The sequence below is a fragment of the Pelodiscus sinensis genome, chromosome 7 (assembly GCF_052426305.1).
Source record: "Pelodiscus sinensis isolate ZL-2025 chromosome 7, ASM5242630v1, whole genome shotgun sequence".
In the NCBI taxonomy this organism is placed as follows: Eukaryota; Metazoa; Chordata; order Testudines; family Trionychidae; genus Pelodiscus; species Pelodiscus sinensis.
The window spans coordinates 45326358-45339046 of NC_143058.1; the positions used below are offsets into that span (position 1 = coordinate 45326358).

At 44.0% G+C, this 12689-nt stretch overlaps 1 protein-coding gene across 3 annotated transcripts in view; it reads right to left on the reverse strand.

Annotated features, from left to right (window-relative positions):
- GPR155 (G protein-coupled receptor 155) overlaps window positions 1-12689 on the reverse strand; it is a 54322-nt gene that overhangs the window by 18149 nt on the left and 23484 nt on the right. For all 3 annotated transcript variants that reach the window (XM_014570181.4, XM_006116492.5, XM_075933658.2), the window contains exons 4-8: window positions 12275-12440; window positions 10313-10468; window positions 5701-5784; window positions 4309-4429; window positions 59-143 (exon numbers count right to left, since the gene is read on the reverse strand). In XM_014570181.4, the coding sequence (XP_014425667.3) occupies window positions 59-143; window positions 4309-4429; window positions 5701-5784; window positions 10313-10468; window positions 12275-12440 (612 nt within the window). The remainder of the gene's footprint in view (window positions 1-58; window positions 144-4308; window positions 4430-5700; window positions 5785-10312; window positions 10469-12274; window positions 12441-12689) is intronic.

The window sequence follows — 12689 nt, forward strand, 5'->3', positions numbered from 1 at the left end:
GGAAAATAGTTATTTTGCATGTTCCTATTTATTCTTATGGAAACTTTTGCCAACTTACCCCCACCCAGCTATGATGATAAATCCAACAGGGATCTTTATTATATCTCTTTTCTTTAACAGGAGTAAAGTGAGAGAGAGGAAACCTAAGATGACAATAGAAATTGCTGCTTTATTACTTTTCATTAAAAATATAACAATTTAAAACTCCAGACACTCTACAACTGTTATCCAATATCATACAACTGGTTAGATTTTTTTTCCCTAGCTCGTGGTGGGAAGTCATTTTTGATGGGAGGGAGGGGACACACCAAAGATTTTGGTAAGTGGTCAAGAGCTACACTTTTCTATTGAGGGGGTGCAGAGTCTGGGACAGAGGTTGGGTATAGAAGGGAGCTCGGAGTAGGGATCTGGGGTGCAGGAAAGAGTGTGGGTTCTGGGAGGGAGTCTGGGCAAATGAGAGGGTTGTGATCTGGGGCAGGAGCTTGGGAGGCGGTATGGGTTAAGAAAAAAATTCTGGTTTGGGGGAGGGATGTGGGGCCTGGGAGGGAATTGTGACTTGTGGGAGGGGTTGCAGAGGGTTTAAGTGGTGAGCAGGGGTGGTGGCTTGGGGGCACGGATTGGAGGGAAGAAGAATATAGAGGATGCCAGAACAGGCTCTGGCTGGGAGATGCTTACCTAGATGGCTCCTGGCCAGCAGCCCTGTAGGACCTTGAAGCAGGCTCCCTGCTTGCCACAGTCCCTGATAGCAGTTTTAAGCTCTCTCCTCCTTGCATGGGGAGAGGGAGAGGCTTTGTGCACTGCACCCAGTCCCTTGCAAATTCTGTCAGCTCCTACTGGCTGAAAACCAGACAATGTGAGCTGAGAGATTTTGTTGGGAGGATGGGAGCAGCATGTGAAACCTCTCTCTGGCACCCAGAGCAGAAAGCCACAAGGAGCAGCCAGTTGCTTAAAGTGGCATGGGGTTGCTCTGTGCCTGAGGGTTCTGGCAACGGGATCCTGCAGCTTGGCAGGCCGGATACAGCCCGCGGGCTGAATTTTGCCAGCCCGTGTTGTAGCTCCTCAACATGTCAAGTCAAAAGCTACAAACAACATTTTCTTCTAGTTTTTCTTTGACAAAATTATAATCTGCAAAGTTACATTATAAATAGGTATCCACTCTATATTTTCAAGAGTTAGTTTGTTTGTGCAAAATAAAGTTATACTTCAGGATTACCTACAGATACCAAATTTTGCATAAACAATCCTGCCACTTAAATTAGCTGAATGCACTACTTTTTACATTGGAATATGCTGGGTGAAAGGTTTAAATAATTATTTTTGTTTTTCATTGGAAAGAGTCATGACAATTATGATTAGTGTTCATAAAAATATTTGCTAACAAAATTAAAATCAATTCGCCTAGTCAACTGTCATGTTAGTGAAAAGAAAAATTTTACTGTTACAAATCACAAAATAATTCAAATTACTTATGGAAACAGTAATGGAAGCTTTATGAGTTTCTGATTAAAATTTACTATGTATGGTAACTATTCAATAAATATGAAATAAAAATGAATAATGTTTGAAGTTGAAATCCTACAAATTTAAACCTGTTTTTACTTCCCTCTTGCAAGCACATTAATAAAAAAAATCTATTATATATATTTAATTTTTTGAACTTTCCTGTAAGTGTAATCTATGCAAAATGACTTTGCCCTGTCAACGACATCCTTCACCTGCGAGTTTAAAACATCAGAGAAACTTGGGCTCACTGTACAGTAAGGTTCCATTTACAAATGTTTTCTACTGGATTAATAAACAATTGGTAGATGTCATAAGAATGTTAGACATGAGTAGCTTGTTTTTATCATTACTCATGAGGACCTGAATAGCAAGCGTTACAGATAGGTATTGTATCAACAAATTAACCAGCTGGTCACGATAATTGATTGGTAACTATTATTGATTAAAACATCTATTAATCAGTTATACATAGCTAAATAGAAACATAATCTTAATTATTCTTTACCAGAAACGCTGTACATTTTTACATATGCATGACGTCGTCTTTGAGATGGACTTCCCAATTCTATTATCAGTTGGCCCCAACTCAGGAAGTTAGCAAACTACATACTTCCATAATTTATGAGAAAAACTGGATAAGATTTTTAAAAATGGTTAAAGCTGGTGTCCTAAGTCTATAATTTGTTGTCTAAATAAGGGACCTGATTTTTAGCCAGCTACTCCCACTGGGAAATGCCCTGCATTTATGTAGCTAACCCAGGGATGGGCAATCATTTCAGACACAGGGCCACTTCAGAAATTTTTGAAGTGGCCCTGGGCTACCCTGGCAGGGGCAGGGCCAGAACACTTCCATGCTTTCCCGCCCACAGACTCAGACTGGCCTGTGGAGGGGAGGGGTGTTAACGTGTGGAGTCTTTGTCCCTGCTAGAACCACCAGCTATTCTGAATAGCTGGCGGTTCCCTTTAGGTGCCCGTTCCCCTGCCAGCAGGTGAAGATTTCACACACTCCTCCCGCCCCCAGGTCAATCAGGGCCTGGGGGTAGGGGGAGCCCGTAAAGTCTCTCACTCCCTGACCCAGCCCTGCAAGGGGGCACTGCATTCAGAGTCAACCACCAGTTGAGCAGCAGCGGGGAAAGCATGCAAAGTCTCTCATTCTCTGCCCCTATCCTGCAAGAGGTGCACAGTGCTTAGAGTCAACCCTAGCAATGCCCCTGAGGGGGGAGGGCGGGGAGACTTCATGCACTTCCCCATCCCCAAGCCCTGATTGGCCTGAGGTCAGGAGAGTGGCAGGGTGTCGGAGGGCTGGATACAGCCCATGCAGGCCCTTTTGCCCACCCCTGGGCTAACCATAGGTGGGTATGAGTGAATGAAATGCAAGTGCAAAGAAGCTGCCCACTTAAAACTGATCCTGAGACACATGTATGGTTGAGAAGTACAGGATGGGCTGGAAGCCTTTTCAAGCCTGGTTAAATTTTCCTCACAAGAAACTTTCTCTGGGCCTGTTGATGTTTCATCATCAAAGGCCAATGAAAAGGTAATAAACCATAATCTACATGATGTAGTGATCAGAATTTTCCTACATTGTTGCTTTCGCTGTCATGGGGGTCCTGTGTGGCGAGCGGGGCTGTCCCCACTGACCCAGTGCGGAATGTGTACCTCTCATCACACAGTGGTTGGGCCTCCCTGTGGGATCAGCCAATTACAAAAGGACAACTTTGGACCCCTAGTGGAGCTGGAGCAGCCAAACTATGACGGCTGGGCCTCCTGCCTAGGCAGGCAATAGCTGTTTGGGTTCTGTTGTCCCTGGGTGGGGCTGAACAAACAAACGGTAGCCACACTAGTGGCAAGCGGGGAGAGAGAAAGGAGAACTCAGACAAATTTCCTGTTAATGATTTAACCATCAACTTCTACTACATTCCCTGGGTCCTTTCTACCACTACGTGCATCTCGGACCTCTTCCTGGCTGGCTGTGGCTTGGTGTCCCAGTCACTCTCCGCAGTTGGCTGCTCATCCACATCACAGTCCAGGTCCACAGTATCCACCACTTGGAGAGTCACAGACATTTCAGCAGGAGCTTGCAGCACATGTCCTTCTTCCTCAGCCAAACCACACTGAGCTGGGCTGCCTCCTGTTATCGGTCTCTTCTTCCTCAAGCATATGCAGTAGGGACAATGGGCATGGCCTCCTAGTACCACAGTGATTGGGCAAGCCTCATTGGCCTAGTGCTGGGCTGATATACCCCCCTCCCCATCACACTCACTTTAGGCTACCCAAGTGTTTTGGCTCATTCCTTCCACCTCTTTTGGTCTAGTCTGTCTGCTTCCATTCTGCCTCACGTCTAGCATAACTTCCCCAAAGTTCTGCTACTAGACTGCAGTCTGCCACGGTCTCCCTCCTTAAGAGTCCACACATTATACTTACGAAATGTTAAAAGTCTACACCCCATTGTTCACTCTGTTTGCTTTTGCCTTTAGGACACATTCCTACAATTTCTTCAGTACAAGCAGGCTGCTGCATATATGCAGAACTGCACTCAAGTCAAATGGAGCTCTGCAAATGCACAGCATGTATCCACATGCTACCAACTGCAGGATCAGGACCTTAGACTGTAAGCTCATACGTACAGGCATATATGTTTCTGTTTGGCAACAACCTGCCACTGTATAGAGCTGTGAACATTACATAAGTGATTAACATACCATGTGAGGAAAGATGACTCTGGAGAATATAATCAATTACTCCAGAACACTGTGCACTACAATACCTTATTTGTATCACATGAAATCAGAGGTTATTCTAACTTACCTGTCCACAAATAAGTACCATAAATCGAACTGTACAACAAGATGAACACCAAAATCTGCAAAGTGATGTTTCTCTCTCTAATAATGAAATTCCACATCACCATTCCAACGCATGCAACAACCTGAGAAAGGAGAATGAAGCTGTAATCATTATAGTATTGAAATGAAAATATGAAGGAGAAAAATAAATACTGCAGCACAGCAACAATAGTTATCAAAAATCCACTATTAGCAGCTAGGCATACTGAATTTTATTTAAATTTATGAAATTTTCAACTATTTAAAAATTAGTTTTGATATCACTGAAGCAGTGTAAATAGTGGTCTCAAAGAAAGTTGCATCACTGACATAAGCACCTGTTTTTCAGGGAATTCCTATTTTTGACTATAAACATACTATAGGGTAATACAAACCTGAAGTAAGAGGGTTCAGAAAACAAAAACTTATAAAATGTTATACATATCCTTTTAGTCTGAAGTGTTTTAAGGGTACTGAATAAAAAACCTGAAGTCTTTTCTATCAATTCTGGACATTAAAAATCCTATGAAAATCTTCTCTCAATTACAGGATTTTACTCCAAATGTCCTTGGACAACATCTTCCTCTCACTGTTGGGCCATCTGCTGTGTACCAGATGTCCTCAAGTGGCTGACAGCAATCAAATGAAGATGGGTTCATCTCAGTGGTGCTTAATATATATATATATATATATATATATATATATATATACTGGGAAGCATGTTGGGAGGAAAAAGATATATGCTATCTTTGGATAGATGATTAACACCACTTAGAATTTCACATCTATATTTGAGAAAAGAATGTATTTTAAATCTGAGCCTTCACTTTGGATTTCCTCTGTTTCTCAGTTTGAGACATAGTTCTATCAGAGAGGTTTTAATGCCCTAATCATTAATGGTTTTATTCCAACAATTATACAGGCTTGTTCTGTACAGTAAATACTATACAATCTACTATACAAAATCTCTCAGGAACAGTAACACTGAATCTGTTTAGAAAGTAATGTGTGTTAGATCTCCCCACTCCCCTTTTCCATGATACATCTGTGTGGAAAGCTCTCAGAAAAAATAAAAGCTTGAATCTACAGATTTTTATATTCTACACAGCAGGGGCATAGCCACAGATGGGCCTGAGTGGACTGTGGCTCACCTACTTTACTCCCGGCCCACCTCACAACAGCCCGCCCAGTGCTGCAGCCAAGGAGCAGGGCTGAGGAGTCAGGGTTTATCCTGCCTTGCTCCATCAGGTGCTACAGCCTAGGAGCGAGGTCAGGGAACTGGAGTTTAACCCCACCCCAGCAATGCCCACCCTTCTGAGGTCAGAGCCCACATAACCAGGCTCTTCTGGCTATGCTACTGCTACACAGTACTGACCTGAGCAAGGAGTAAGTTTGTTGTCAGCATATGAGGAAGTTGTTTATATTTCTTACTCAAAAGAATAATAGTAAGAGACCAGATCTGAAACACACAAAAGAGACAAGAGCTCGATTTAGGATTTTTAAAAATTAAGATGAGCACTCAGGTTTACTATACTGGAATTAAATACCTAAAAACAAATGGAAATTACTTTTTGGGTAATAAACCTAGATGAGTGAGCTCTATGCCACCTGCTCTGCTTTACCATAGGAGGCACAGCTTCAGTGCAGTTCTTCTTGTGCTTGGCAGGGTATGATTTCTAGGGGACTGTTGTTGCTGGGACAAGTTAAAGCCGTTCTGTCATGTGCAGCAAACTCCTTGACCCTAATGATCAAAGAGGTGGAAAAGAAGTCTAGGGGTGCTCTGGATAGGAGGATCTGGTGCATTCTGTTTGTATCTCTTTTTAGTTTAAAGCACAGATTTCACCCATTCCTCTCTTACAATTCCACACAGGCTTGTTGAATGCCAAGATGCAAGCACTAGTTGCAGCTGTCCTTCCATCCTCAATGACACAATCAGTACCTCAGTCTATATTCTGTTTTGTTATCTCTTTCAAGTTTGTGTTGAGATAGTTAAGGATCTAGGTTAACAAAATTCACATTTCTTCTAGGTAGGGAGATTAAATACAGTTAATTGAATAGTCAATGAACTTCGTGAATTCTCATCGGTTACTCAACTATTCTGTAGTTCCCAGAGATGAGGCCGGCAGCCCGAGAGCTGTGCTGTTACCTCTGTATCAGAGGAAACAGCGCGGGGTGCCAGGTGGAAGCTGGTCTGCAAGGGGAGCCAGTTTAAAAACCAGCTCCTTGCGTAGAATGGCTGCCTGTTGACCCGGGCTGTTCCCTCTGATACAGTGCCAGCAGCGTGGGATGGCAGCAGCCCTGTCCAGGGTGGGGTGGCTGAGCTCAGCTTCTGGACCCAATGTGAGCCAGGCTGCCTGGCTCCTAATACACTTTAAATGCAGAGTAGCAGCAGGGTAGGTCCCGGACCCGGTGTGAGCTAGGACTGAGCTGGGCTGCTGGCTAGCCTGCTAAAAAAATTTCTGGTAGGGGAAGGGGGAAAAACACACAGTGTCAAAAATGCACTAACTGATAAACTTTTCTTATCCGTTAATCAACCACACCTGCGTTTCTCAAACTGTGGGCCCCGACCCCCCAGGGGGTTGCAAGCAACTTAGAGGGGGGTCGCAGTATCACAAGTTTGAGAACTCCTGAACTACACTATTATAGTCCTACTTCTAGGGATGTTAGATAGCAGCTAATAGAATAGTTGACTAATTGCATGAATTCTTAGCAGTTAGTCAACTATTCTATAGTCCCCAGGGGCAGGACCAGTGCAATCTGGCCACATTCCCAGGGAGCCCATGCTGCTGCCTCTGTATCAGAGGCACCAGTATGGGATGCCAGGCGGGAGCCAATCTGAGAGAAGCCAGTTCCCTCGCAGACCGTCTGCCTGCCACCCCACTCTGCTGCCTCTGATACAGAGGCAGTAGCGTGGGGTGCATCCTGGGCTGGCCGTAGACAGAGGCTGCTCCAGAATCAGCCCCTGTCCACAGGGAGCTCGGAACCCGCATGGACAGGGGCTGCTGCTGCGAACTAACCTCTGCCCAGGGAGAGACAAGCCCAGCCGTGGGAAGAGGCTGCTCCATGGCAGCCTCTCCTATCCCCCTGCCACACTGCTTTTAAGCTGGCTCTTCCCAGCACAGGTTCCTGCTTCCTCCCCCCCAACCTTGCTGCCTCTGATAGGCAGCAAGGGGGGCGGGGCGAGGAGGAGGAACGTAAGTAGTCAATTAGATTAACCAATAAGCCTAGGCTTATCAGTTAATTGTCTGCTCGACTACTCATTCACATCCCTAACGTTTTCTATATGTACCCATGAGCTACACTGTGAAGTCTATCTCCAGAAAGAAGCTTTCTATACAGAACTGGTACTTAGTAAGGAGAAAATTTTTTTTATTATGAAGGACTAATTTACATGCATTTTATTTTTAATTCTATTTCAAAACTATGTGGCATTTATTCTTTCTTTTCAATTAATAAAAATGTAGGGAGTAATACAATACAAGAATGTAATCAGTAAATCACACTAGTTTCTTTAAATTCATTATCACATATAATACATTTCAACATAAACTTACCCCTTTTTATTACAATTTTCAAGAAGGGGCAATAAAATGGTGATACAAACAGGCAAAAAACCATGAAATGCAAATGTTAGTCTGGGATAGTTTCTGTGAAAATGAATTCCAAAGCTAAATATGGAGTGAAACTCAGGAACTGTGCTCAATGGTGTGGCTCACCAGGCTGTGGGAACCATTCAGCATGGACATTTTAACTTACATTTTTAAAAACCAACCAACTTACTTACGTACAGCATTGTAATGATATCAAATGATGTACCCTGGATGTTACATTCAATTTTATGAACCAACCACCCAAGGATGCTCCCAGGAAAAGAATTTCCAAAACTTTTTAATCAGTGTTCCCTCTAAGATTTTCTTTCCATACATAAGCAGAATGAGTTTTGTCTTGTGCACCAGTAATGAGGTCACGTGCGCTGGTTCGGATGTGTGTCACCATGGCACCCAATTTATGAATATCTTATAAATATTTTATAAACTTTTCCCTTGTCCTCTGTGCTGCCATGTCTCCCACCCTCCCCTCACCTCATCTGCTCCCCTGGTGCCTGCTGTTGTCCCCCACCCCTTCCCTTCCTCTACTGTCCTGGCTCCTGCCCCTCTCACTCCCCATAGCCCTCCTGGGACCTGCCCTCCTCCCCATCCGCTCTGACCCCTGCTCCTGCTCTTCCCCCTGTGCCCACCCCTCCTTTAGCCCCACTTATCATCTGTAGCGGCTCCCCATCCCTCTCCCAACACCTCCCTCTACTCACCTGCCCTGCCTCTCTTCTGCCCACTGGTGCCCATCCCTCCCCTGAACACTCCTGCTGTGTCTGCCCATCTTCTTCACCACCACAAGCCCCTTGGCACCTGCACCTTCCCTTATCACTGCCCGCTCCTGGGCCTGTGCCCTCCCAACACCTGCTGAGGGGAGAGGTCCTCTTCCTCCCTGGTGCCCACCCTTTCATTGCTATTGCTCTAGTTCTCCTCATGCTCCTCTGCGCCCTAACACGACTTGCTCAATCTCCTGCCTTCCTCATGCCCGCCCCTCATTTCAAATCCTCTTCTCCCCTCTCCTCTTCCTTCCTCTTGTCCCCATTGTCCCTCCCCACTGCCAGCATCACCCTAACCCCTCCCTTTTCTCACCCCCACTAGCACCTCCCCTGTATCCCTTCCTCCCCTGCTTCTCCTGCCCTTTCTCCTCATTGTCTCCTCTTGGCCTCCTGGCATTTCTCTATCCTCCCCCCCACCCCTTGGTGCCTTCCCCTTTCTTCCCCTGCCCTGGCTTCCTCCTCTCCCCTCAGCACAAGCCCCTTACTCTCCTCACCCCACCTTCTCCATAGTTATCCGCCACCTCTTCCCTTATGCCTTCCTGACACTCGCACCCCTCAATCCCCCGTTGCTGGGGTGGGACAGCATGGCCAGCAGCTGGCGCATGTGCTGCCGATGGAACTGGGGCCATGGGGCTATTTTAAGTACCCTGGCCTCAACCCAGGAGCAGCTGCACCATGTCCCAGCTCCAGTCTCAGCACACAGAGCAGCCGCCCGCCACGTGGCCCAGCACAGCACTTGGGGCATGGACTGGAGCCGCGGCTGCAGTGCTATTTTTAGTACCACAGCCCAGGCTCCAGCAGCTGTTAAGCAGACTGCCCTGACCGCAGCTCCTGCCCTGGGGAAGAGCTGAAACTAGGGCCAATGCTCTGTGGTGGCAGGCCAGCTGCTCCTAGGGTGGGGCAGCCACCCGCCACCCAGCCCCACCTCAGAGCAGTCGAGAAGCCACTGTGCAGCTCTGCTAACAAGGTGTACGCCAACACTTTGAGTCCGGCCCACCCTAGCAGGAACTATGATTTTAATGTAGAACTTCCAAGCTAAATGCTCCCTCTAGCCAAGACTGTGGAGGCATTCAGCTCAGATAGGTCTCAGAGCTTTCACGTCTATCTTTGCTACATCAATAGCCCATGGCAGCACCTTTTTTGGATACAGGGGTGGGTACTACTATTGGACCAAAAAAAAAAAAAACCCAAAAAAACACCTCACACAAACTTACAGATGTGTATAAATCTAGTATTCAAGTGCCTCATAATTTGCAATATATTTATTCTTAAATTCCCTGTGAGGATGGCAACTGCTGTTATCCTCATTTTTACAGATAGGAACAGAGGCACAGAGCACATAAATGTATTACCCAAAGACACACAGGGAATTTGTGTCAGAGCAAGAAATCGAACCTGGTTCTCCAAAATGCTCAAATCACCAGACCATCCTTTTTTATTTTATTTTTTTAATATTAGCTTTATAGCATACCTTTTATCCTCCCTCCTCCTCTCTGACAACAGGAAAAAGTGATGAAGTGACAATTTTGTCTTTCCATTACCTGGTTTGTTGATTGTCACTGCCTTCCTGCCATTTAATGTGGTTTTGATATTTCCCGTGCCTTACTGTATTAATACTCACCAAGGAGACAAGACTGACAATACTTATATCAAAGCTAATATTTTGGATTGCAGATGCCAGTGGTTTTGGATCCATGGATGGAATGGTCAACAGCCAAGCAGAAACATACATGATAGGAGCAGACACAAATGTGCTTATCACCATTCCTGAGGTAATCTGCAAACAGAAATCAAGAGAACACAGTGGAGAAGATATCAAAACCTCAAGTTAAATTATCTGTTTTTAGGAAATATGCTATGGGCAAAATTCTATCCTGTTCCTAAATACCATATGGAATTCTACTGAAATCAGTACTGTATATTGTATGTTTGGAATCAATCAGAATTTGGACTAAGAATTGAAGAAAATACACCCATTTTTTGCAGTCAGTTAAGAATAATATGAACATTTGGTAAAAAGCGTAATCTGAATCATCATCAGTTTAGAAGCTCTCTGCAAATTCTCTCTTATATTAACACACTTTCTAAAATGAGAAATTCCAATGATTCCAGTACAGGACTGGGTGCATGCAATACAGCGCTGTATGTCACAGCTTAGCCTCTCTTTCCAATGTACAGCTTTGTATTTTAAAGCAACAAACAAAATTTAGTTGGGCACACGTGCATTTTCGGGCACACAAATTTGAGAAGGAAAAATACCACAGATGTATTTATAAGTTACTTAGATTTGGATTTTCCACCGTTTCTGCAGTTTTGGAATTTACATGGCAGCATCAGCGAAGACTACACACACACCAGCCCTCTAACTAAAATAGGAAAATTGACATGGTTGGTAGACACAAAATTCAGCCTATAGAGGTTTGTTATTTTATTTTTCTTGTATATTTTTGCAAAATTTGGTGCATTTTAAAAATTAAAACAAATGTTTTAATATTATTTTGCCTAAAAGGGGTATTGAAAAAAAGTTACAAATGCACATGTAAATAGTGCCAGATTCAGAAATCAGGGTGTGTCCATATTCAAGGCAGCAGCAGCTCCCTATATAGTCGCTCACTCACTCACTCACTCACTCTCACAATCTTTTTAGAAAGCTGAGGTTAGGAGCCACTTGCTGGGTCCAGTAAATAAACATGATGCACCCTGGCTACTTGGACTTTCCACCTTGAAGTGTATGGGGAAATACCTCTAAGAATTTAACTTAATTCATAAAAATCTCATCTGTTTAAGAGGTTTTTTTTTATAAATTCAATAGATAAGTTGGAGCAGTGTCCTCTGGATAAGAAAACAAATGTAATTCTTGGTTTTTATCATAAGCTTTAATCAAAGGGGCGAGAGTCCTCCAAGGTGGGATTTTAAAACCATCATAGCAGTGAATTCAGCTCTCACTGAAGCAAATGATAAAACTTCCATTGGCTTCAAGAGGAGCACACAGAATTAGGTCAATGCTGAGCATTTTTGTAAATTCCACACTTTATTTTTCCTTATGCCTTAAGTAATTTCAGTCTACATATTTTTTAAATCTAGAACTGCGGTTTTCAAACTTCACTGCATCACAAACCCTCTCCGACAAAAATTACTCCAGGTACACGACCACGTGAGGGACACCGAAGCCTGAGCCTATGCCACGATACCCCGGGCGGGGGGAGGGATGAAGGGGAGGAAGGAGAGATCCAAAGCCTGAGCCCCCTCACCCTAGCAAAGGGCCTGTAACTTGAGCACTACCATCCATGGCAAAAGCTCTTAAGCTTTGGCCCAGGTGCTGGGGCTTGGGCCTCAGGCCTCAGCAAGTCTAAGCCAGCCCTTGTGACTACATTATAATGGTCGCTGATCTAGTTTCTAGAAATAGGACCTTAGATTTTAAAAATCTCTTACATAATTCATATTTCGATCTCTAGGGAGCGTAAGACACAGACATGTCTATTTTTTGAGAAAGTTGGCTTGACACGAGTTTGTATTAAAAGTATTATGTTAGTAAAATAAAAATAAAAATTAGCGCTGAGTTTGCTAAACGTTAAGCACATACAATCTCTACTTCCATATTGAACTGGTTTGCAAAGATAGCCACACCAGGTGCTGCTGGAAAGACTCCATAGAGAAATGCATAGTTTGATAAACTTGTGTGGTTGACTAAACTGTCACTCTTGTCCAACAATTCCACCATTTCTCTACAGAAAAGTGGCATCATCAGTCTAAAAAGGAAAGAAAATACAAGCACATATTACTCACTTAAGTGACATTTCCCTGCATTGCTTTTACTGCAAAAGGGGAAATTTCAGGCATATCTAAACAGCAGCATTAAATATATGAAGAAAAGAGGAACCTGACTTTCAGTAACTACTTCCTTAGATACAATGGTAGGTTTACCCAAATCATCATGTTCAAAAGAATAAACATACAACAGAACCAAAACAGTAAGTTTGGGTACCTGCTAACTATTG